Source organism: Mobula birostris, chromosome 11 (assembly GCF_030028105.1).
Source record: "Mobula birostris isolate sMobBir1 chromosome 11, sMobBir1.hap1, whole genome shotgun sequence".
NCBI classification, from domain to species: Eukaryota; Metazoa; Chordata; class Chondrichthyes; order Myliobatiformes; family Myliobatidae; genus Mobula; species Mobula birostris.
The window spans coordinates 21,734,891-21,761,590 of record NC_092380.1 but is presented as its reverse complement, the minus strand read 5'-3'; the positions used below and the strand labels follow the sequence as shown (position 1 = coordinate 21,761,590).

At 44.5% G+C, this 26,700-nt stretch overlaps 1 protein-coding gene across 4 annotated transcripts in view; it reads right to left on the bottom strand.

Annotated features, from left to right (window-relative positions):
• The window catches only part of srrm2 (serine/arginine repetitive matrix 2), a 33,968-nt gene extending 12,691 nt beyond the window's left edge, over positions 1 to 21,277 (bottom strand). The window contains exons 1-8 of one of the 4 annotated variants that reach the window (XM_072271879.1): positions 21,094 to 21,277; positions 14,187 to 14,297; positions 6,304 to 6,569; positions 5,611 to 5,712; positions 4,823 to 4,990; positions 4,159 to 4,236; positions 2,690 to 2,752; positions 1,973 to 2,029 (exon numbers count right to left, since the gene is read on the bottom strand). In XM_072271879.1, coding sequence (XP_072127980.1) covers positions 1,973 to 2,029; positions 2,690 to 2,752; positions 4,159 to 4,236; positions 4,823 to 4,990; positions 5,611 to 5,712; positions 6,304 to 6,542 — 707 coding nt within the window. In that variant the 5' untranslated portion in view covers positions 6,543 to 6,569; positions 14,187 to 14,297; positions 21,094 to 21,277. The remainder of the gene's footprint in view (positions 1 to 1,972; positions 2,030 to 2,689; positions 2,753 to 4,158; positions 4,237 to 4,822; positions 4,991 to 5,610; positions 5,713 to 6,303; positions 6,570 to 14,186; positions 14,298 to 21,093) is intronic. The other 3 variants (XM_072271878.1, XM_072271880.1, XM_072271881.1) reach the window with 3 other exon arrangements.
• Positions 21,278 to 26,700: the final 5,423 nt, after the last annotated feature.

Below are 26,700 nucleotides of genomic sequence, written 5' to 3'. Positions count from 1 at the left end.
CCCTGATCTGGGCCGACATTTACGCGCCGGGTGGCACCTAATTAATTAGCTTGTTTATTTCGGCTTTTTCCTTAAAGATGTGCTGGGTGCGTCCCGGCTACTGCTGTAACGCTGCATTCTTCGCGGATCAGTATTAGTCCGCAGCCCGGAGGTTGAGGACCACTGTTGTAGTCCTCTCAAAACTGCCTTCCATACCCCGGCTCAACTTGCAAGTTAACCTTTAGGGAATCCAGCAAGAAAACCAAGTCCCTTTGCACCTCTGATTTTTGAATTTGCTCCCTGTTTAGAAAATGGTTTATGTCTTTATTCCTTCTACCAAAGTGCATAGCCACAGGCTTTCGTACAATGTATTCCATCTGCCACTTCTTTGTCCACTCTCCTAACAGTATGTCCAATTCCTTCTGCAGACTCCCTGCTTCCTCCTCCACCTATCATCCAAATCACTGACATACAAGGTGAAAAGAAGTAGTCCCAACACCTTGCAGAACACCATTAGTCACTGGTAGACAACCAAAAAAGGCTCCTTTGTTCCCACTCTTTCCCTCCTGCCAGTCAGCCAATCTTCAACCCATGTATCTTTCCAGTAATACACCACTGGTCAAAATTTCTGTTACTGTGAATAGTTAAGTGAGTAGAAGATGAACTGATCTGCAAAAGTCATAAAGTTAAAGATGAAACATTCTTTTCAACATTTTAAGCAAGATTAGTGTATTATTTTTGTTTCGTACAATTTTAGAGTGGAAAAAAAGGAAAAGAGCACCATGCAAAAGTTTGGCCACCCCAAGAGATTTGAACTCTCAGATAACTTTTACCAAGGTCTCAGACCTTAATTAGCTTGTTAGGGCTATGGCTTGTTCACAGTCATCGTTAGGAAAGGTCAAGTGATGCAAATTTCAAAGCTCTATAAATACCCTGACTCCTCAAACCTCGTCCCAACAATAAGCTGCCATGGGCTCCTCTAAGCAGCTGCTGAGCACTCTGAAAATTAAGATAAATGATGCCCACAAAGCAGGAGAAGGCTATAAGAAGATAGCAAACCGTTTTCAGGTAGCCGTTTCCTCAGTTCATAATGTAACTACGAAATGGCAGTTAACAAGAATGGTGGAGGTCAAGTTGAGGTCTGGAAGACCAAGAAAACCTTCCAAGAGAACTGCTCGTAGGATTGCTAGAAAGGAAAATCAAAACCCCCGTTTGACTGCAAAAGACCTTCAGGAAGATTTAGCAGACTCTGGAGTGGTGGTGTACTGTCCTACTGTGCAGCGACACTAAACAAATATGATCTTCATGGAAGAGTCATCAGAAGAAAACTTTTCCTGCATCCTCACCACAAATTTCAGCATCAGAAGTTTGCAAAGGAACATCTAAACAAGCCTGATGCCTTCTGAAAACAAGTCCTGTGGACTGATGGAAGTTAAAATAGAACTTTTTGGCTGCAATGAGCAAAGGTATGTTTGGAGAAAAAAAGGCGCAGAATTTCATGAAAAGAACTCCTCTCCGACTGTTAAGCACAGGGGTGGATCGATCATGCTTTGGGTTTGTGTTGCAGCCAGTGGCACAGGGAACATTTCACTGGTAGAGGGAAGAATACATTCAATTAAATACCAGCAAATTCTGGAAGCAAACATCATGCCGTCTGTAAAAAAGCTGAAGATGAAAAGAGGATGGCTTCTACAATAGGATAATGATCCTAAACACACCTCAAAATCCACAATGGACTACCTGAAGGGGCGCAAGCTGAAGGTTTTGCCATGGCCCTCACAGCCCCCCAACCTAAACATCATTGAAAATCTGTGGATAGACCTCAAAAAAGCAGTGCATGCAAAACAGCCCAAGAATCTCACAGAACTAGAAGCCTTTTGCAAGGAAAAATGGGCAAAAATCCCCCAAACAAAAATTGAAAGACTCTTAGCTGGCTACAGAAAGCATTTACAAGCTGTGATACTTGCCAAAGGGGGTGTTACTAAGTACTGACCATGCAGGGTGCCCAAACTTTTGCTTCGGACCCTTTTCTTTTTTTGTTATTTTGAAACTGTAAAAGATGGAAATAAAAAAGTAATCTTGCTTAAAATATTAAAGAAATGTATCATCTTTAACTTTATGCCTTTTGGAAATCAGTTCATCTTTTACTCGCTTAGCTATTCACAGTAACAAAAATTTTGACCGGGGTGCCCAAACTTTTGCATGCCACTGTAACATGGGCTTTTATCTTGCTAAGCAGGCCCTTATCAAAGGCCTTCTGAAAATCCAAATAAACAACATCCACTGACTCTCCTTTGTCTATCCTGCCTGTTATTTACTTAAAGAATGCCAACAGATCTGTCAGGCAAGATTTCCCCTTTAGGAAACCATGTCAATTTCAGTCTATTTTATCATGTGTCTCCAAGGAGGATTCAGCACTGAGCAGCAGCCCTGGGACATAACTCATGGGGTTTCTCTGTGCAGCTGCATTCCTCAGCAGCTTCCCTGTTTGCCCATCTGCCCAGTGGGATGGGGTGACAGAAACCAAGGAAAAAGGAGCAGGAATACTTCCCCAGTACACACTGTGATGTCCGTCACACTCTCCTCATCCCCCCCCAGCCACGCTGCAATATCCTGCAGACTGAGGGGGATGCCTGATGTGGGGATGGGTTGGGGGTTGTGCTGAGGGGAGTGCGGTGTGCGTGTGTGGGGGCAACAGATTCTGATATACCTGCTCTTCTTCTTTGAGCTTTTCTTCTTCTTTTCCTTGGACCGTGTGGTCACGCTGGAAGACCTGGGCCCCAAAAACATACATCAACCTGGTTACATCAGCAGACCCCCGTGAACCCTCGCATGCAGGGAGTGGGATCAGCATGGGAGAGGGTGGATGGGGATCGAATTTGGTTGGGAAACAATGGGGAGAGAATCCCTGATTTGGTCAGACTGCACTGGGGAGTATCATGTGCAGTTCTGGTCATCCTGTCACAGGAAGGGTGTAGGGGTTTTGGAGAGGGTGCAGAAGAGATTCAACAGGATGCTGCCTGGATTAGAGGGCATGAGCTATACAGAGAGGTTGGACAAACTTGGGTTGCTTTCCCTGGAGTGGCGGAAGCTGAGGGGAGATCTGATAAAGGTTTATAAGATTATGACAGGCACAGATAGAGTAGACAGGCGGTATATTTTCCCTTCAGGGTTGAAATGTCAAATGCAAGAAAGCAAGCATTCAAGGTGAGAGGGTGTAAGTTCAAAGGAGATGTGCAGGACAAGTTTTTTTAAAACAAAGAATGCGGGATGTCTGAAAGAGAAAGAGAGAGATAGAGAGAGACAGTAATGTCAGGAAGACACATTGCAACTCCATAAAACTGAGGTACTGCATTCTATTCTGGTCACCCCATTACAGCAGGGGTCCCCAACCTTTACTGCACTGCGTACCAGTTTAATATTGACAACATTCTTGCGGACCAGCCGACCGGCGGGGGGGGTTCAAGTAGGATTGCCAGCTTTCTCACTCCCAAATAAGGGACAAAAGTAGCAGTCAAAAACGGGACACTTGTGTTTACCCCCGAGAAAGACTACCATGACCATAAAGCTTTGCGCGGGCACCTGTGTGCGCATGCGTGTACGTGCCGATTTTTTTCCTACAAATTGGTTTTGGCTTAATCTTCCTGATTCTATTAAATGAAACTACACTGTACATACATTATTTCTACTTTATATAGGCTCTGTATTTATCATATCTTTCCTGCTTTCACTATGTGTTAGTGTTATTTTAGGTTTTATGTGTTATTTGGTATGATTTGGTAGGTTATTTCAAGTTCAACAGTGCATGACAGGGAATGAAGAAAGGTGCAGCTGACTCATATCGTTTCATATCGCCAAATAATATCGTTTCCTTGTGGCCCAGTGGTTGGGGACCACTGCATTACAGAATGGGTGTGTAGGCTTTGGAGACGGTACAGATGTGGTTCACCAGGATGATGCCTGGATTAACACAGACTGGTACAACATAACATAACATAGCTAATACCACCTATTCCTTTTGCCCACAAGGGATAAGGGGGGCTGAGGAATGGCAAATGGAGTGACGGATGGGCTGGCGGACACAAGTGGTGGGGGCTTCGATCACGGGACGAAGGGCTGGCGGCATGGGATGAAGGAAGGGATGGGGGGATGGGTGCGACCGCGCTGGTTCAGACTCACCGTCCACGGCTTCCTCCCTTCTTTCGCTTTTTCCGCTTGGGGGAGGGGGAACGGGACCGGCTGGGGTCCCGGATGAAGCTGCAGAGGATGGGGGAGACAGTGAGAGAGGGAGGGGGAGGGAGAATGGGGGGAGAGAGGGTGAGGGATAAAAGGGAAAAAACAGTCACAGTAAACAGGGCAAACTCTGGATTACAACCCATGCAGTGTGTAGCCTCCCTTAGGTTGGTGAGATGGATTGGGGGGGTGGGGGGAGTTGTTCCAGGACCTCATCGTCACCAGAACTGTAAGCTAAGGAGGGCATCCTGCCTGCACCATCACATTGCTGGATGGGACCTCAGGTGGTGGTGGTGGGGGGGGGCAGGAGAAGCCAGATCCAGAGGTTCGAGCTCTTTCCTGGGCACAGAGCCTAGGGAAGTGGGACGAAGAGTTTTCAGGATCTGTCACTGGGCCTGGTCCCTCAGGCGAGCCCTACCCAGAGCCCTGGCTGTGCTTGGGGTTTACAGCCATACCCAGCTCCTAGACACACCCTTGAGGTTGCAGTCAACAAGAACTTAACTCAGAGTTGCCTGAAGCCAACAACCCAAAGCCCGTGGCTGAGAGGAGAGGGACTGACCAGAGTCGGAGGTCCCAATCCTCCCACCCACCCAATCTCAACCTCACCTACCCATGTTGCTTCTGTTGCTGAGAGTCAGGGGGAGCCTCGGTACCCTGGCCTCGACGCCGGGGGTCAAAGGAGCTTCCATCTACGTAGGCGTCGCTGATGCCAAAGGCGGCCCGGAGCCTCTCATTCTTCTTCTCGTTTGCCTCGGCCAGCTGGTGTGTTTCATTCACCCTGTGAGTGGGGGTCAGGGAGGGAGAGAGGTATCAGCTGGTGGGTCACTCACCCTGTGGGCGTGGGGAGAGCGGGATCAGATGTAGGACACTCACCCTGTGGGTGGGGAAGAGGGGGATCAGGTGGTAGGTCACTTGCTCTGTGGGTGGAGGCGGGGGGGGGGGAATTTGATGGTGGGTTGCTCATTCTGTGGGGTGGGGGGCAGGGAGAAGGGTATACAAAACTGAGGGGTATAAAGAAGATGAATGCTGACATATTTAAGTGGAATTTGAGGGGGAACTTTTGCATTCAGAGGGTGGTGCAAGTGTGGAACCAGTTGCCGGTGCAAGTGGTGAATGTTGGCTTGATAACATTTGAGAAGTCTGGTTCAGTGTAAGACACGAATGTTTTGAGGGATATGTTCCAGTGTTGAGAAACGCTATGGCCTTTGTGCAGGTAAATGGGACAAGGCAGAAGATCAGACGGGCCCATTCCTGTGCTGTACTGCTCCATGACTGGCCTGTCTGTGGGACAACAAGGTAGCTCGGTAAGTGACAGGGGGTGCGATGGAGTGGAGGAGCACGAGGAAGGTGGGGGATCTCAGCAAGGAGGGTAGGTACAGGACAGGAAAACCCACTCACGTTGTCCGCTGTTTCGGGTCCTCCTTCCCCTGACCACAATCTTTCTCTACCAGCATCTGCCGAAACGTGGCCACTTTTTGCTGGATTTCCTCAAGGGAATACCTGAAACAGCACAGCACAGGGAGAGTTGTGAGGAGAGATGATTACCCATTCCCGTTCATTCCTGATGAACTCCACGCCCTTCTGTTCATTCATGACGGACACCACCCTTTCTCATTCATTCCTAATGACACCACCCCTTCCCATTCACACCCACCATCCACATTTCCAATGCGACCCCTTCCTTTGCCATTCACTCCCACCATCCACACTCCCAAAGGGACCCCTTCCTTTCCCATTCACACCCAACATCTACACTTCCAATGGGACCCCTTCCTTTCCCATTCACATCCAACATCCACACTTCCAATGGGACCCCTTCCTTTCCCATTCACTCAACTGTCCACACTCCCAATGGGACCCCTTCCTTTCCCATTCACTCAACAGTCCACACTTCCTATGGGACCCCTTCCTTTCCCATTCACACCCAACATCCACACTTCCAAAGGGACCCCTTCCTTTCCCATTCACTCAACTGTCCACAATCCCAAAGGGACCCCTTCCTTTCCCACTCACTCCCACTCTCCACACTCCATTGGGGCCCCACCTCTCCCTGTTGCCTCCCACAGCCCAGGAATCCTGTCAGATTCCTACCCCTGCTCCTCCATCATGTCCTCGAGCTCTATACAGCGGAGCTCCACACGGCGCTTGCGCTCATGGTCGAGGATGTCCTGGTTGGGCTTGCGGACAAGGCTGTTCTCCAGTCGCTGCAGCTCCTCCGGTGAGCGGTGGTCCGCCTTCTCCCGCCGCTGACGCACCGCCGACAGGTTCCGCTGCACATAGCCATTGGTGCCACTGCCCCGCGGGGTGGGCAGTCCGATCCCGTTGTACATGGTGGCTGCTGGGGGTTTTGCCAGTCACTGTTCCAGCCATGGGGAGGGAAGGAGGGAGAGCAGGATGAGGAAGGGGGAGGGGGAGAGAGAAGGGGGAGAAAGAGGAGAGAGAGCGCAAAGGGGGTAAGAGAGCTCAGTTAATCATTTCAGCAGTCTTACTGCCCCTTCAGCCCATCTTGTCTGAGCCAACTACAATGCCAATTCAGCTCAACCTATCTCCCTGTACGTGATCCATATTCCTCCAATCCCTGCCCGTTGCTTTCTCACAGTCTCTTAAGTGCCTCTACTGTATCTGCCTCTACCACCATCCCTGGCTACACATTTCAGGCACCTAGCACTCGCTATATAAAAAATCTTGCCCCGCACATCTCCTCCGAATATTTTCCTAGTTCAATTTAAACTTTCTACCCCGGGGAAAAGGACTATTCACTCTACATGCTCTCACATCCATGTTTATAAGACCACGCTTGGGCTGAATCTAAAGTACTGCATCTCGTCACCCTGTTACAGGAAGGTCGTGGAGGGCTTTGGAGAGGGTGCAGAAGAAATTCACCGGGATGCCGCCTGGATTAGAGGGCATGAGCTATAGGGAGAGGCTGGACAAACATGCATTATTTTCTCTGGAGTGTAGAGGCTGAATTGTGATAGGCCTGATAGAGGGGTATAAGATCATGAGAGGCACAGATAGAGTAGACAGCCGGTATCTCTCCACCTACCCCAGGGTTTAACTGTCTTCTCTCCCCCCCCCCTCACCCACCATCCAGGGTTTAACTGTCTTCTCCCAGAGGACATGTATTTAAAGTGAGAGGGGGTAAGTTCACCCGAGACATACAGAACAAGTTTTTTTCCCCAGAGGGCAATGGATGCCTGGAATGTGCCACCAGGGTGATGATGGAAGCACGTGTGATAGAGGTGTTTAAGTGGGTCTTAAATAGGCACATGCATATGCACAGGGAGCAGAGGGATGTGGACATGTGTAGGCAGAAGAGATTACCAGCTCAGCAGACATTTTGGGGCTGAAGCGCCTGTACCCGTGTTCCATGTCTCTCATAACCATAAGACCATAAGACAAAGTAACAGAAGTAGTTCATTCGGCCCATCGAGTCTGCTCCGCCATTTTATCATGAGCTGATCCATTTTCTCCTATTTAGTCCCACTCCCCTGCCTTCTCACCATAACCTTTGATGCCCTGGCTACTCAGATACCTATCAATCTCTGCCTTAAATACACCCAATGCCTTGGCCTCCACTGCTGCCCGTGGCAACAAATTCCATAGATTCACCACCCTCTGACTAAAAAAATTTCTTCGTATTTCTGTTCTGAAAGGGCGCCCTTCAATCCTTAAGTCATGCCTTCTCGTACTAGACTCCCCCATCATGGGAAACAACTTTGCCACATCCACTCTGTCCATGCCTTTTAACATTCGAAATGTTTCTTCGAGGTCTCCCCTCATTCTTCTAAATTCCAAGGAATACAGTCCAAGAGCGGACAAACGTTCCTCATATGTTAACCCTCTAATTCCCGGAATCATTCTAGTGAATCTTCTCTGTACACTCTCCAACGTCAGCACATCCTTTCTTAAATAAGGAGACCAAAACTGCCCACAGTACTCCAAGTGAAGTCTCACCAGCACCTTATACAGCCTCAACATCACATCCCTGCTCCTATACTCTATTCCTCTAGAAATGAATGCCAACATTACATTCGCCTTCTTCACTACTGACTCAACCTGGAGGTTAACTTTAAGGGTATCCTGTACGACGGCTCCCAAGTCCCGTTGCATCTCAGAACTTTGAATTCTTTCCCTATTTAAATAATAGTCTGCCCGTTTATTTTTTCTGCCAAAGTGCATAACCATACACTTTCCAACATTGTACTTCATTTGCCACTTCTCTGCCCATTCTTCCAATCTATCCAAGTCTCTCTGCAGACTCTCCATTTCCTCAGCACTACCGGCCCCTCCAGCTATCTTCGTATCGTCAGCAAACTTAGCCACAAAGCTATCTATTCCATAATCTAAATCGTTGATGTACAATGTAAAAAGAAGCGGCCCCAACACTGATCACTGCGGAACACCACTGGTAACCGGCAGCCAACCAGAATAGGATCCCTTTATTCCCACTCTCTGTTTCCTGCCAATCAGCCAACTCTCTATCCACGTATGTAACTTTCTCCTAATTCCATGGGCTCTTATCTTGTTAAGTAGCCTCATGTGTGGCACCTTGTCAAAGGCCTTCTGAAAATCCAAATATATAACATCCACTGCATCTCCCTTGTCTAGCCTACTGGTAATTTCCTCAAAAAATTGTAATAGGTTTGTCAAGGAAGATTAACGTTGTAAACCTCTATCAGATCTCCCCTCAGCCTTTGCCGCTCCACAGAAAACAACCCAAGTTTCCCCAACTTCTCCTTGTAGCACATGCTCTCCAATCCAGGCAGCATCTCGGTAAACCTCTTCTGCACCCTCTCTAAAGCTGCTCCACACCCTTCCTGTGGAGGGGGACCAGAACTGCACACAATACTCCAAGTGTGGCACGACCAAAGTTTTATACAGCTCCATATGACTTCCTAACGTTTATGCTCAATGCCTCGACCAATGAAGAAGACTAGCATGTCTTCTGTGCACCCTGGGTACCATGCTAACATCTGTCAGGGAGATGCAGCATGACTTCCTGGCTTCAATACTTGCAGTCCCCGGGCTAAAATGGGTATTTGATCCCAAGTAGTATTTGATAGTTGGAAATAAAGGGAAACAGAGAGATTTCCATCAGCGAGTTTCATTCCGAATCACTGAAATTACAGAGAACTTCACAGCCTAAGCAAAACCATCCCCCTTTCACCAACAATACAATCCTTTTGCAGGTAATCTTTCTTGGGATATCTATTTATAAATGGAACTAAAACTTTAAAGATGATAATTTTAAAGAAAACAGAACATTACAAGGCAGGAACAGGCCCTTCAGCCCATGTATCATGTCAAACAAATTAGAGATTAAATGCTTAACAAAACTAATTCCTTCTACAGTGTCCATACCCCTCCATTCCCTGTGCCTGTCTGAGAGTCTCTTAAAGACGTCTATCATATTTGACCCTATCACCACCCGTCACAATGCATTTCAGTCACCCACCACTTCGTGTGAAAAAATTTGCCTCACACATCTCCTTTGAAGAAGATCCCTCTCAGCTTAACTGCATATTCTCTAACATTAGACATCAGAACCCTGGGGAAGAAAGATACCGACCGTCTACTCTATCTGTACCTCTTGAAATCTTATAAACCTCTATCAGGTCTCCCCTCACCCTCCAATGCTCTAGAGACAGCAACCCAAGTTTGCTGTTTTCGAGGAACAACACAACTTTCTGTAACTCGAGATCATTGATTGTTTCCCTGAAAACCATTCACAGAGAAACTACAGCAGGTAAGGAGGCCATTCCACCAGTCAAATCTGTGCTAGATCTGTTGAAAAGTCATATACTCCTCTGTTTTCCCCTTTGAGAGCTGCAGTAAGCTCTTTTCTCATTGGAGTATCTGAAAATGTGTCAATTGTCTCCAGGAGCACAGTCCTTTTCCAAACCATTTGCTGGTTCTTCCTCCCTTTTGTTTCGTTCACCCTAAATCACTGTCTCCGGGGTCGTGACCACTATTTGCCCAACTATACAGATATAACTGCCATGGTTAAAGTCATTATGGCCTAATAATTACAGTGTTACATAGAAACATAGAAAATAGGTGCAGGAGTAGGCCATTCGGCCCTTCGAGCCTGCACCGCCATTTATTATGATCATGGCTGATCATCCAACTCAGAACCCCGCCCCAGCCCTCCCTCCATACCCCCTGATCCCCGTAGCCACAAGGGCCATATCTAACTCCCTCTTAAATATAGCCAATGAACTGGCCTCAACTGTTTCCTGTGGCAGAGAATTCCACAGATTCACCACTCTCTGTGTGAAGAAGTTTTTCCTAATCTCGGTCCTAAAAGGCTTCCCCTTTATCCTCAAACTGTGACCCCTTGTTCTGGACATCCCCAACAGCGGGAACAATCTTCTTGCATCTAGCCTGTCCAATCCCTTTAGGATTTTATACGTTTCAATAAGATCCCCCCTCAATCTTCTAAATTCCAACGAGTACAAGCCTAGTTCATCCAGTCTTTCTTCATATGAAAGTCCTGCCATCCCAGGAATCAATCTGGTGAACCTTCTTTGTACTCCCTCTATGGCAAGGATGTCTTTCCTCAGATTAGGGGACCAAAACTGCACACAATACTCCAGGTGTGGTCTCACCAAGGCCTTGTACAACTGCAGTAGTACCTCCTTGCTCCTGTACTCGAATCCTCTCGCTATAAATGCCAGCATACCATTCGCCTTTTTCACCGCCTGCTGTACCTGCATGCCCACTTTCAATGACTGGTGTATAATGACACCCAGGTCTCGTTGCACCTCCCCTTTTCCTAATCGGCCACCATTCAGATAATAATCTGTTTTCCTATTTTTGCCACCAAAGTGGATAACTTCACATTTATCCACATTAAATTGCATCTGCCATGAATTTGCCCACTCACCCAACCTATCCAAGTCACTCTGCATCCTTTTAGCATCCTCCTCACAGCTAACACTGCCACCCAGCTTCATGTCATCCGCAAACTTGGAGATGCTGCATTTAATTCCCTCATCCAAGTCATTAGTATATATTGTAAACAACTGGGGTCCCAGCACTGAGCCTTGCGGTACCCCACTAGTCACCGCCTGCCATTCTGAAAAGGTCCTGTTTATTCCCACTCTTTGCTTCCTGTCTGCTAACCAATTCTCCATCCACATCAATACCTTACCCCCAATACCGTGTGCTTTAAGTTTGCACACTAATCTCCTGTGTGGGACCTTGTCAAAAGCCTTTTGAAAATCCAAATATACCACATCCACTGGTTCTCCCTTATCCACTCTACTAGTTACATCCTCAAAAAATTCTATGAGATTCGTCAGACATGATTTTCCTTTCACAAATCCATGCTGACTTTGTCCGATGATTTCACCACTTTCCAAATGTGCTATTATCACATCTTTGATAACTGACTCCAGCAGTTTCCCCACCACCGACGTTAGGCTAACCGGTCTATAATTCCTCGGTTTCTCTCTCCCTCCTTTTTTAAAAAGTGGGGTTACATTAGCCACCCTCCAATCCTCAGGAACTAGTCCAGAATCTAACGAGTTTTGAAAAATTATCACTAATGCATCCACTATTTCTTGGGCTACTTCCTTAAGCACTCTAGGATGCAGACCATCTGGCCCTGGGGATTTATCTGCCTTCAATCCCTTCAATTTACTTAACACCACTTCCCTACTAACATTTATTTCGCTCAGTTCCTCCATCTCACTGGACCCTCTGTCCCCTACTATTTCTGGAAGATTATTTATGTCCTCCTTAGTGAAGACAGAACCAAAGTAATTATTCAATTGGTCTGCCATGTCCTTGCTCCCCATAATCAATTCACCTGTTTCTGTCTGTAGGGGACCTACATTTGTCTTTACCAGTCTTTTCCTTTTTACATATCTATAAAAGCTTGTTGAAGTTATAACGTTATTGCAATATTGTGAATGCAACTTTAACACTCTGAGATTGTGAACCCAGCTTTAATGCTCCGATATTGTAAACCTGACTTTAATGCTCCCCTCCTGCACCATTAGATTTGAAGCACTCACCTACACTAGCTCTTACATTTATTTCCTTATTAAATTTTGCTACTCATGCTAATTTTACAACTTACACTGTACTACTCCTACAGAACAAATTTTGTGATATATCTGAGTGATAATAAACCTGATTTTGAACATTGTATATAATTCATTTTTATTCTTTTATTGTGAATGCTGTTTTTGTGATGCTCTGTGCCTTTGAGGATGCTGGAAAATTTTCATTGCACCTGCACGTATATGGCCATATGCAAACTTTTAACCTCCAATATCGTAAAACCTAACTTTAATCCTCAATGTCCCAAACCCAACTTTAACCCACACCTTGGACCCAGCTTTAAACCCTGACAAGCTGAATTAACCCTATAAAACCAACTGCAACATGCTGATATTATAAACTGGACTTTAATGCTTCAACATTATAAACTTCAGTACTAATAAGTGGATTTTTAATTTGACACTGCAGATGTGATTATATCCTGCTCTTGAAGAAATGCCATTTAAAACACGAAGCATGATTGATATTAAAGATAAAACTTTGGGAAGTTCACACTTTAAACATCATGATAAAGCTGCTGTTAAATTAGATACTTAGAAAGCACTTAATTGGGAATCGATGTGAAATATTGCATGGTTTATCTGGTGCATTTATAAGTTTGAAAACTTAATACATCAGCTGTTGAATGTTTTTTAAAATCTCCCAGGGCTTCAATAATATCTGATCAATCTTGGTGATTCGATGTTCGGAATACATTTGAAGAAGAACTGGGTGTTAAATTTTTTAACTTAACTATCTGAACCATTCAACATCTGATTCAGTACATTTGGTAATTTACTGTGTAAAACCAGTCCTTTCATCAAATCTGATCATTCCCAGATATTTGAAGATTGGGAACTGGCTGTTAACATATTTTAACTTCATTATTTGAATCATAAAACCCTAATTATTTATATCTAAGGTTAAAGGTTAGATAGTTCCCTGTATATATCCAAAGCATCAATAATCAGAATTAGAAGAATCAGGTTTAATACCACTGATATATGTCGTGAAATTCGTTATTATTTTGTGGCAGCGGTACATTATAATACATTATAAAAACCTTAAATTACACGATATACTATATATAAATATATATAAAATGTGTGAGAGTGTGTGTGTGTGTGTGTGTGTGCGCGTGCGTGTGCGTGTGCGTGTTTATGTATGTGTCCACACACACACAGAGTGAATTCTGGTTAATTGGGACACATTGGGACAAGCCTGTTTTGGCCTAATTAAGAGGCTGCCTCAATTATCTGAAGTTTCATGGAAATAGTTAAAAAAGTATAAAAAGGACAAACTACAGAACAAAAAACACTACCAATATTACTATAGTACTATAAAGCTCTGTATTAGTTCTAAATGGTTACCAACGGAGAAATTAATCAAGTGTACTGGCATAGGACTCAACTGGTAAAATATCCATTCTTAGCCCCTTAAAACATGTAGGTTTAATGCTTTTCTCATTAACCAACAGTTTCTTTTTATCAGTTCCTGACATTTTTTAACACAACAGTTATGTGATCCATTGCTTCCTTTGAACCTGATAGTCTTACATATTCACAGCAAAGGAAACCATTTGGCTTGACATGATAAAAAAAGGCCTGTTTCATTGGCATTGTAGATGTAATCTGCACAAAAATTTTGAAACAAGTCGGGCAGTTTTCTAGATCTTCAAGTCTCTGCACTTAAAGCATCAGCACTACCTTTCTCGCTGTGTGCTTTCTTGAATTTTAAAGTGCCTACATTTCCCAAGACAACCAATCATATTTTGCTTTAAAACCTTCATGTCCCACCTTCTTCGCTAGCTCCTTTGATTTGTTTGTTAACAGTGGTCCACTCCCACACACACACACATACATCTTGTGCAGTTACAATGGAAAACAACTGATTGAGGGCCTCTTCAACATCTGGATCCTTACCTTCACGCTTATGTGTTTGGGATGTTCCCTGTTGTCCCTCGCATAATGCCCATTCTTGCTGATGTATCAAATGTGCAATTGTAGATTTCGGCATGCCAGTTATCTCTGCAGCTGATGATGAGTGATGTTAGGCGGATAGCTTTTAATTTGGTCCAGTAGGCTAATTTTTTTTCGGTTAGCATCAAATCTTTTCGTGGCAAGGGTCTCAAAATTTTTTTTTAAAGTCAAAATAAAAAAAAAACAAAATTTATCAAAACTCACGCCTTTTTGAATCGTCGTCAGCCAAAATGGACAACGTAACACAAGCAAACAACGAACACAACTGTTTGCTCTAGCATCCAATGGACACTCCAGTACACATGACTGACCATCTCCTGTCCCAATTAACTGGCACAGTGCCCCAAATAAACGAAACTAATCCCAACTATGTTCTCGATTTGTTCTTGTTCTTAAGAATTGTCCCAAAAAAGCAGCTGCCCCGATTAACCGACAGCCCAATTAACTGAAATCCATTATGTGTGTGTGATATACACACACATAAATAAAATAACGAGTTAGTTAATTCGTTAAAACTTTATTGTCATTACTGTGGACAATGAGATTGCAGTGCTAAAATGATATCGTATCTGTTAAATAGGGGCCGTGGACAATTCTGATTTGGTGGAGAATGGACGTGAAAGCACAGAGGAAAATCTGCAGAAATTTTTGAAACGCCCGTTCGCTGCTGTTGTTACTGTGTGGTCGCAAATCTTTCGGCGGGTAGGCCTCAAAATCCCCGGCCTTGCCTGCTTTTGGCGACCGAGAAGGAGGTCGAATTGCTCGGACAGAGATGGTGCTCAGTTCTCGGCGTCGGACAGCTGATCAGAGCTCGAAGTTTTCGGATGACTCAGAGTCCGATTGTGGTCGGCATGGCAGGGAGAGTTTTTCTTCCTTCTCCCGTCTGCGTGAGATGTGGGACATTTGAGAAACTTTGAACTTTACTGTGCTCACGGACTTCATCAAGTTATGGTATTGTTACACAGTTTGTAACTATATGTTATAATTATGTGGTTTTGTCAGTTTTTTCAGTCTTGGTTTGTCCTGTGTTTTATGATATCACACCGGAGGAAGTAATGTATCATTTCTTAATGCATGCATTACTAAATGACAATAAAAGAGGACTGCGTGTCTTCATAATCATCATAATTCCATGCAAAATAGCCTACTGCCAATTCAATTACTAAAAACACAATGACTACATTTAAAATAATGTCTGAATTTTTTTTTAACTGGGGTGAGATGAGTCCATCACAATTTTGAGAACCTGCTGCAGACGTTGAGAGTTGGAGATGGTTTCCATATCTGGTAGTTGTGTCCCAATGATGTTGGTGTTGTCCTGATCACTTGTGGAAGTGCTTTTTGGTCGACCTTGTTGTAACTAGAGTACCATACTGTCATGCAGGACGTCAGAATGCTCCCAATTACACATCGAGAAAGGTTTGCTAGCAGCTTTTAGAACAGATTTGCTCTCTCTAAACTAAGAAAGCTGAGCCTTCCCTACTATCAAGGAGGTATAGGTGGTCCAAGAGAGCTCGCCTTGTGATATTCACTCCCAATAACTTAAAGCTGGAGACCTTTTCCACTGCTTCACCGTTTATAAGCAGTGGAGCTTGTTCATAACTTTTTGATTTCCTCTGACATTGATAATCATTTCTTTGGTCTTTTTGATCTTGAATGGCCATTGCACCATTCAGACAGTTTCTCCATCTCCTCTCTGCATGGTGTTCCATTGTTAATTAATCCAGTCACTGTGTTGTCTTCTGCAAATTCGATGCTGGGGTTGGTGGCATAGGCAGGGGCACAGTCATGGGTGAAGAGAGTGTAAAGGAGTGAGCTCAGTACCCATCCCTGCGGGGTTCAGGGTCACGGAGCCTGGTCTGTCTGGGTGCGATTGTTAAGGAAGTCCAGAATCCAGTTCCAAATTGATACGTTTCAGGTTTAATGGTCAACTTGTTGGGAAGTATGGTGTTGAAGGCTGAACTGCAGTCGACAGAAAGCACTCTGGCGTAAGTATCCTTATGCTCTAGTATGAAGTGGAGAGCGGAGGTGGCATCCTCGGTTGATCTGTTTGCCTTGTAGGCAAACTGGTGCTGGTCTAAGGATAGAGGGACAGTGTTCCTAATGTGGGACATCACCAGTCTTGCCAGGCATTTGGTGGCTAAGGAGATGGGTGCAACTGGTCTGAAGTCATCGAAAGGAGTGCAAAAAATGGTGATGTAGTGCTCATAGGTTGGTTCTTTTTTCTTTTTAAATCTTTTTATTGAATAAGTATACAAAAAGGTAAGCCATATAGACACTAATACACTGTTAGAATATAATAAAATTACAGGAGATATTAATACAAAAAAAATGATACAAACAATGTAATTTAAACATAATGTACCAAGATAACATAATAGTATACTAATTTTTATATATATATCAATAGAGAAAAGGAAAAAAAAACCCCAAAAAAAACCCCACCGTGCAACTAACTAAAAGCAAAGCAAAGCAATGGGCTAACTTGAAACCAGAGTTAAAAAACTTAAAATCACGTCCTCAATCCCGACCTCCATTAAAAACAGTAAAAAAAATAAGAAGGGTAAATAGGTTGGATCATTGTGTGAACTCTGATGATGGAGGGGAAGAAGGTGTTGAGTGTGTGTACCTTCAGGTTCCTGTGCCTCCTCTCTACTGGTAGCAATGAGAAGAGGGCATGTCCTGGGTGATGGAGGAGGGTGTCCTTAATGGAGAATGCCACCTTTTTGAGGCATCTCCTTTTGAAGATGTCCTCAATGCTGGGGAGTCTAGTGCCCTTGATGGGAGTTGGCTGAGTTTTCAACTTTCTCCAATCCTGCACAGTGGCCCCTCCATACCAGATGGAGATGCAACCAGTTGGAATGCTCTCCACAGAACATCTGTAGAAATCTGCTAGTCTTTGGTGACATCTCAGATTCCTTGTGAAATATAGCTGCTGTCATGCCTTCTTTGATATTGCATCAATATACTGGGGTCAGGATAGATCTTCGGAGATGTTTGACACCCAGGAATTTGAAACTGCCACATTTTCCACTGCAGATCTCTCAATGAGGACTGGTGTACGTTCCCTCGACTTTTCCTTCCTTAAGTCCTCAATCAATTCCTTGGTCTTATTGACTTTGAGTACAAGGTGAGTCCCGTATGCCTCCCTTTCACCATTTGCAAATTTATAGATGGTATCTAAGCAGTGCCTAACCACACAGACATAGGTTTAGAGAAGCGTTTCCCAACCTGGGGCCTATGGCATAAAAAAGGTTGGGAACCTCTGATTTAGAGAGAGTAGAGCAGGGCAGGGGAATAAGCACACATCCTTGAGGGGCACTGGTGTTGATCGTCAGCGAAGAGGGGAGGTTATTTCCGATTTGCACTGATTGCCATCTGCCGATGAGGGAGACAAAGGTCTAGCTGTAGAGGGAGGTACAGAGGCCCAGGTTTTGAAGCTTATTGATTAGAACTGAAGGGATGATGGTATTGAATGCTGCGCTGTAATTAATAAACAGCAGCCTGATGTAGGTATTGCTGTTTTCCAGGTGATCCAAGGCCGAGTGGACAGCCAGTGAGATTGCATCAGCAAGCAACATTTGATATTTCTCATGCATTTGAGTTTTGAATATTTTAACTTCATTCTTTGAATCGTCAAACCTGTTTTACTATAACTGAGAGTTAAACATCCAATATTTCCTTGTATAAACTAAGAGCTTTAATAAACTCACAAAGACTTGATAGAACGTAGAACATTACAGCACACTACAGACCCTTTTGCCCATGATCTTGTATCGACCTTTTAACCTACATTAGATCAATCTAACCCTTCTCTCCCACAGTCTTCTATTTTTCTATCATCCACGTGCCTATCTAAGAGTTTCTTAAATGTACCTAGTGCATCTGCCTCAACCACTATTCCTGTCAGTGTGTTCGATGCACCCACCACTCTCTTTAAAAAAAAACCTACCTCCAACTTTCCCCCTATACTATCCTCCAATCACCTTATGTAATGAACTGGTTCATATTTTTTACTCTTACGCTGTATATATTTCATTTTGTGCAGCTCTGTAAGAGCTGTTTGTTCTGCTTTCAGCCTGTTTGGGTTATTGTTTGGATAAGGGATGATGTGGAATGTGTGTCATCCAATTAGCAGGAGGTTTTCTTGGTGAGGAACAATAAGGTTGATCTTGGGCTTTTGTTCGAGAGGAGATGAAGAGAGAAGACGCTGGGGAGAACCGGTTGTAGCATACGATCTAGTGGGAGACCCGTTTGTTCGCGATGGATTGCAAGCAACGTTCGGAAGGTGGTGTGTGCTTTCACGTTGACCTAGGACCCAGCGCGTGAGTGACAGAGAAGTTTGAGATGAGCTCCAACTTGTGCACAATTGACTTGTTTAATTAGAATGGACCCATTTCTTTCTGTTATTCTTTATAAATGTAATTAATTTAATTGTATGCAGTGTACTGACTTATTTCGTGGCATTAATTTGTAACAATGTAGCAAATGACACAGCATCCATACAAACTGAGCTTTGGGGTGGGATCCAGTGCGCCTCAATCTCTAAAGTTTGGTGGGACCGGAGGCTGTCTTCCCTGGACTTATGCAGCCAAGGAAACTGGGGTGTTTCATTAAAGTTATGCCCCTCATATTAGCCATTTCCGCTCTGAGAAAAGTCTCTGCCTCTTACGCACCTCTATTAAGTTAGCTCTCTTATTCCTTTGCTCCAAAGAGAGAAGCTTGCTCAATCATTCCTCACAAGACATGCTTTCTAATCCAGGCAGCATCCTGGTACATCTCCTCTGAAACCTTTCTAAAGCTTCCACGTCCTTCCTGTAGTGGGGGGGATTAGAACTGAACACAACTGTGGTCTAACCAGGGTTTTCCAGAACTGCAACATTACTTCACGGCTCTTGATCTCAATCCCCTGACTAATAAAAGCCAACACACATATGCCTTAACAACCCTTTAAAAGCGTGGCAATGTTGTGAGATCTTTGGACATGGATCCCAAGATCCGCTCTTCCTCCATATTGTTGAATCCTGCCATCAACCCTGTACTTTGCCTTCAAGTTTGCCCTTCACACTTTGCCACGACACTCCTCAGACCAGCTCTGCATCCTATCAATGATGCACTCCGAACTTTAACAACATTCTACATTATCCACAACACCACCACCTTTCCACCTCCTCAATGGTCATTTATGTTAAAAAAAATCACAAAGAGTAGAGGTCCCAGAATAAATTCCTGCGGAACTCCACTGGTCACCGACTCCAGGCTGAATACACTCAATCCCTGCCTTCTGTGAGCAAGCCAATTCTGAATCCACACAGTCAGTTCCCATGCCTCCTGACTTTCTGAATGAGCCTATCATGGGGAACCTTGTCAAATATCTCACTAAAATCCATATGCAGCACATCTACTGCTTTGCCTTCATCAATACTTTTTTTTTCTCTTCCTCAAATAATTCAGTCAGGCTCATGAGGCATGACCTGCTCCTCACAAAGCCACATTGGCTATCCTTAATCAGAATATATTCTCCAAATGCTCAAATCCTGTTTCAAAATAGTCCAATAGTCCTCTCCAATAGTTTGCTCACTACTGGCATACAACTCACTGGTGTATAATTCCCAGGGCTATCTCTATTACTTTCCTTGAACAAAGGAATAACATTTGCCACCCACCTGAGTACTACTCCTGTGGCCAATGCGGACATAAAGAACATCACTAAAGCTGCAGTAGTCTCTTCCCTCGCTTCCTGCAGTAACCTGGGATGTGTCCCGTCTGGCCCCAAGAACTTAACTATCCTACTATTTTTCAAACGTCCCCGCACAACCCCGTTCCTAACATTGATATGTTTTAGCATATCAGTCTGTTTTACGCTGTTGTTACATTCAAGGCCCCTTTCATTAATGAATACTGACATAAAGGACCTCCTCAGTCTGCAGCCTTGCTTCCTCCTTTATCCCTATTCTAGTTATCCTCCTGTTCTTCACCAATGTGTGCCCTTTTCACCTCCTCTTCTAGCTCTCCTAAGCCTATTCTTAAGTTTCTTCCTGGCTACCTTCCAGAGCTCTGCCTTTCCGCTTCCTAACCTTAAGTGTTCCTTATTCCTCTTGACTAAATGTTCCACCTCTCTTTATCAATCACAGACTTTCACCCTACCATCCTTTCCCCACATCAACCTTTCCAGGGTCCAATGCAAATGATCACTAAGACAATAAACCCCTGATTTAATACACATACTGCCAAAATTCTGGTATTTCTTTGTATGTGGTCAGTAATACCAGGTGTTTCGGTGCTCAGAAGGTAGTTGAGTGCTATGTATTTCAACTTTTTTATTTCAATTATTAAACTCCTGATTCAATAAATCTGAGACTAAAAGTTTGCTACCTCTGTATAAATCCAGAACTTTGTCTTGTCTTGCCCATACTGCACCAACCGCCGCCGCTGGGCTATAAAAGTGCAGTCCTTTAAGAATATATGATTATTCCCAAAGATTAGATGTACAGTATGCACTTGATTGAGAAATGGTTAAGAATTTTAACTTCACTGTTTGAATTATTAATCGCAGATCTAATAAATCCGAGGTTAAAATTCAGGAATATAGCTTTAATAATGTCTGACTATTCCCATGGATGTTTCGAGTGTTAAGTAAAACAACTTTACTGTTTGAATCAATATGCCCAAAGCTTCAGCTCCAGTGTCCTTGCGTATGAAGCTGCTAATTTAATAAAACCCGTTCATTCCAGAGGGCCACTAGCCTCCACGACTCCCCACAGCCCCTTCCTAAATCGAGGCCGAGGTTCTGCCCGCGGCCTAGCGGCCGGGGACACCAGCACCGCCGCGGCTTCCGCTCGGCACTAACCTGCTCGCCGTTGCCCGTTCGGCAGGTGGTGAGGGACGGGGGTCTAAGAGGTGGTGCTGGAAGGGGGGGAGCAGGTCGGCACCGCTTCTTTTTCCTCCCGCTCCCAGCTCCTCACTGCGACACCAACATGGAGGACGCCCACCCGCCCCCCTTCCTTCTCCCTCGATTCTCTGGCCTGAGCTTCGCGGCCTGCCGGGAATTGTAGTTAAAACATCCCGTCCGCCTCTTCTACCACGTTTCGACGGCGAAAAAAGAGACTACAACTCCCATCAGCCACTGCGGGGCTATGTTGGTGGAGACGCCTGCGCGGCCTGCCACTTGACCGGAATGGTGAGATGGCGTACTGAACTACATTTCCCGTCAGACATCTAGATGCTAATAGGATGGTCAACGGCAGCTCAGGAGGACCGCCGGTGGCGCTTGCGCATCGTCGTTCGTCGAAAACGGACCTGCAAGGCCTGCCGGGAAATGTAGTCCACTCTTTCCAATCATCATAAGGAATCTTCCACTTCGATTGATACTACAACTCCCGAAGGCATGGTGTAGCGGCTAGAGCATGCTGACGGAAAATGTAGTTCCACGCTTATTTCGAATCCCGGCGGCAGTTGGCAATCCCCCCCACCCCGAAAAAAAAACTGAGCGAAAAATGCGTCTTGTCTTAGTGGTGTTATCAAACGTACATAAAATAAGACGGATACAGCATTGGACGAATGCAAATATAGTGCACGGGACATGATTAATTTTGCCCTCGAGTTGACGAGCTGGAGCCTGAGTTAAGGGCAATTGAATTGGGTAGTTGTCCAGACTTCCATCTTACAGAGAGCTGTCACACAGTCGAAACACAGTCAAGGGCGACAGGTGTGACTCAGTATGAAGAACTGTTACTTCAGGTCTATGAATGGGGTCCAATCTGACCTCTGGCACTGTGTGTGTGTTTTGTATGTTCTCCCTGGATCCTGTGGGCTTCCCCGCAGGGAGGGCATTCAACCATCTCTATTAGAGTCATAGAGTACTACACCACAGAAAGGGGCTCTTCAGCCCATCTAATTTATAGTAACCTGGTCTTCTATCTACCTGCACCTGAACCATATTCCTCCCATCCAAACTTCTCTTAAATGTTACAATTGAACCTGTGTCCACCACTTTTGCAGATCTCGTTCCACACTTGCACCACCCTATGAGTAAAGAAATTGCCCATCAGGTTCCCCTGAAATATTTCACCTTTCACCCTTAACCCATTTGCTAGTTCTAGTCTCGAGGAAAGCAATGTCACAGCTGTATGGCACGACATCCACACTATAGTATTCTACCAATCCCATTTACCTGGATTAAAGTTCCATCCTTCTATGCCTTGCCTGCTTGAGTGGCATTTAAATACAGGAATTGTATCTGATTCTGCCACATTCTTTTTCCCCAGGGCTGAAATGGCTAACAGAAGAGGGCACAGTTTTTAGGTGCTTGGAAGTAGGTACAGAAGGAGATGTCAGGGATAAGTCTTTTACGCAGAGAGTGGTGAGTGCGTGGAATGGGCTGTTGGTGACGGTGGCGGAGGTGGATACGGTAGGGTCTTTTAAGAGACTCTTGGATAGGTACATGGAGCTTAGATAAATAGAGGGCTATTGGGTAACCCTTGGTAATTTCTAAAGTAAGTACATGTTTCAGCACAGCATTGTGGGCTGAAGGGCTTGTATTGTGCTGTAGGCTTTCTATGTTTCTATCCTCTGGCCGTTTGTTCGAGATATCAACCACACTCAGTATAAAAAAACTCAGTCCCTTGGCGCCACAGTAGTGCAGCAGTTAGTGTGACGTCAGAATCAAATTCAATCCTGGCATGGTGTTTGTACATTGTACACGTGGGTTTCCACTGGGTGCTCTGATTTTCTCCCACAGCCCAAAGACATGCTGTGTAGTAGGTTAATTGGTCATTGTAAATTGTTGGTGTGATATCTTTAAATAAATAAATAAACTGTAAAACTCCCTTGCTCTCACCTTAAACCTGTGGCCACTAGTTTTTAAATACCCCTCCCCTGGGGAGAAAGACAGTGACAACCAACGTTATCTATGTCCATTGTGGCCTCTGACAGATCACCCCTCACCCGCTTTCACTTCAGAGAAAATGTCGCAGCCCTCTACGGTCTCTCCTTGTAACTCAAGCCCTCCAGTCCCGCCAGAACAACGTCTCCACTTTCCCCCTTCACCCTAGGCTGTCGATGTCTAGAACTGGAAGGGCGTTAACACATTAGATTCCTAGCACATGGATGTAATCCCAAGGAAGACACACCAATATCTTTACTTTCATAGGACATAGAAGAGGTTCCAGCATATTACTGAACCCTAACTTTTACAGATGTATGGCTGAAGTGCATCAGCCTGGTACAGCAAATTGAAACTGCAGGAATGTAACAAGCTGCAGAGGGTAGTGGACTCAGCCCAATATAATACAGGCATATTCCCCCTGCCCACCATCGGCAGCAGTGACTCAAAAGGACACCACCTTTCATCACAGTCATGACACATATGTGTCATTACAAAGGTAGCACAACAGTGCCTCTACTTTCTTAAGTGTTTGCATAGATTTGGCATGTCATCAAAATTTTTTGACAACTTCTATAGATGCACATTGGCGAGTATCCTATCTGGTTGCATCATGGTCTGGTTTGGAAACACCAATGTCTAGGAATGGAAAGGTGGTGGATACAGTCCAGTTCAACACAGGGAAAACCCTCCCCATGATCTGAAAGCAGCACCTACCATCAAAGATCCCCATCATTCATGTCAAGCCCTCTTCTCACTATCATCCGGAAGGAGATCCCATACCACCAGGTTCAGTAAACAGTTATTACACAGGCTCCTGAACTTATGTGGATAACTTCATTCATCACTACTCTGAACTGGCTCCATGACAAAAATAACATCTTCTCCTCACTGACATCAACACCAGTGCACCTCAAGAATGCATGCTTAGCCCACTGCTCTATTCTCTCTATATCCATGACTGTGCCGCAAGGCACTGCACAAATGCCTTCTATAAATTTGCTGATGACACAATTGTTGTCAGCAGAATCTCAGTTGGTGGTGAGGCATACAGGAGCGAGAGAGATCAGCTGGTTGAGTGGTATCACAACAACAACTTTGTACTCGATGTCAGTAAGACTGAGGAATTGATTGTGGACTTCATGAAGGCAAAGTCGATGAAACACACACCAGTCCTCACTGAGAGATCAGCAGTGGAGAGGGTGGAGCAGTTTCAAGTTTCTTGGTATCAGCATCTCTGAAGATCGAAACTGGGCCCAACATATTGATACAATTACAAAGGGAACAAGTCAGTAGCTGCATTTCATTAGTTTGCGGAGATTTGGTAGTAGACTCTAGTAAATTTCTACAGATATACTGCGGAGGGCATTGTAATTGGCTTCATCACTGTTTGGTATGGAAGAGCCACTGCACAGGATCAGAAAAAGTTGCAGTGTTGTAAACTCAGCCAGCTCCATCATGGGCACCAGTCTCCCACCATCAAGGACATCTGCAAAAGGCAGTGCCTCAAAAAGGCAGCATCCATCAACAAAGACCACCACCCCCACCCCACCACTCAGGACATGTCCCCTTCTCAGGAGCCTGAAGACATACGCTCAACATTTTAGGAAAGGCTTCTTCTCCTCCGTCATCAGCTACCTGAGCAGGTAAATCACTACTCCTGCTCTCTTTTTTCACTAATTTTTATATAAATCTCATATTTCTTATACTTTATGTATTGCACGGTACTACTGCCGCAAACAAATTTCACATACATCAGTGATAATAAACTTGAATCTGATCTACAGACTTACAATGACTCTTTACAATTCCTGTTCTCATTATTTTTATTTAGTTTGCCTTCTTTTGTCAGTCTGTATCTCTTTATGTATAGTTTTTCCACAAAATTTTATTGTATTTCCTTTATCCTGTAAATGTCTACAAGCAAATATCAAGTTAATATATGGGGACTTTGATTGTATGTGGTACCCACCATCTGAACCATGCCACCTTCTCTCAGCTCCCCGAGGTAAAAGGTACAGCAGCCCGAAGTCCCACACCACCAGGTTCAGGAACAGCTACTTCCTTCAACCATTCGATTCTTGAAACAACCTTTACAATCCTAATCACTATCATGGTCAAAGTGGCTTATTGTCATATACACGGGTACATGTATGCACAGAAGCACTGAAAAACCTGCTTGCAGCAGCATTCACAAGAAAAACTAATTATTCAGGATTTTTACAAGAAAGACAATTATTAGAACAAATAAAATATCCGCTCGAGGGCAATGTGGTCAAGAGCGCTCATAGCTTGTTAAACTATGGTGATTAGGGTTGTGTAGGTTGGCTGAAGGGAATTCATTGTTCCTGAACCTGGTGATGTAGGAGGCTTCTCTTACGCCTGATGGAATTATGAGAAGATGGCATGGCATGGATGGTGGGATCTTCGGTGGCCGGTGACTCCTGTAGAAACTACTGATGGTGGGGAGGGATGTGCCAATGATGTACTGGGATGAGTCCACTGCAATCTGAAGCTTTTTAAGCTCCTGTGCATTTGAGTTGCCATACCAGACCATGAGCCAACCAGTGAGGATACTTCCAGAACTACATCTGTAGAAATTTGTTAGTATTCAATGATCACATATCTAAGAAAAGATGGGCTGGCATTGAAGATGGTCCAGAGGTTTACAAGAATGATCCCAGAAATAAAACGATTGATTTATGAGGAGCATTTGATAGCTCTGGGCCTGTACTCACTAGAGTTTAGAAGAATGAGGGGAGATCTCATTGAAATCTATTGAATATTGAAAGGACTAGATAGAGTTGATGTGAGGAGGATTTTTCCAATAGTGAGTGAATCTAGGACCAGAAGGCAGAGCCTCAGACATTTCTTTAGAACAGAGATCTTCAGCCAGAGGGTGGTGAATATGTGGAATTCATTGCCACAGGAGGTTGTGGAGGGCAAATCTTTGGGTATATTTAAAGCAGAGGTTGATAGCTGCTAGATTAGTAAGGGCATGAACAGTTACAGGAAGAAAGCAGGAGAATGGGGTTGAGGGGGATAATAAATCAGCCATGATGAAATGGCAAGGTAGACTTGTTGAACCAAATGGTCTAATTCTGCTGCTTTGTTTATAAAGAAGATGGGTTCTTGATGCTTTTCTTGTGAATTCTGTGTATCCGATGCGAGGTGCCTGTGATGCTGCTGCAAGCTGGGTTTTCATTGTACCGGCGTGTGACAATATCAACCTTGCCTGTGATTTTGATGAAGGTACAACATTCAGACAGTCAGTCCCCGCATGGCTCCAAAGGGTCAGCGGATTTTTATACAGCAGAGACTAGGGCAGAGGAGGATCACTATGGTACTACGGGAAGTTAAAAGGAATGGAGTGGGATGAGGAAAATCTCAGACTGTGCTGGCTGTCTTGTGAAACTATCTCCTCACCCCTGGTGTAAAATTAACCTGGGGCACCAGTCACACAAAACTAGACAAGCTGTTTGGGAATGTAATTTCCTCAGTCCCACTGGATATTCAGGACTTTGAGGTAAAGACAGGAAGGAATGTCAATGAAAGATTCTTTATCGACACAAA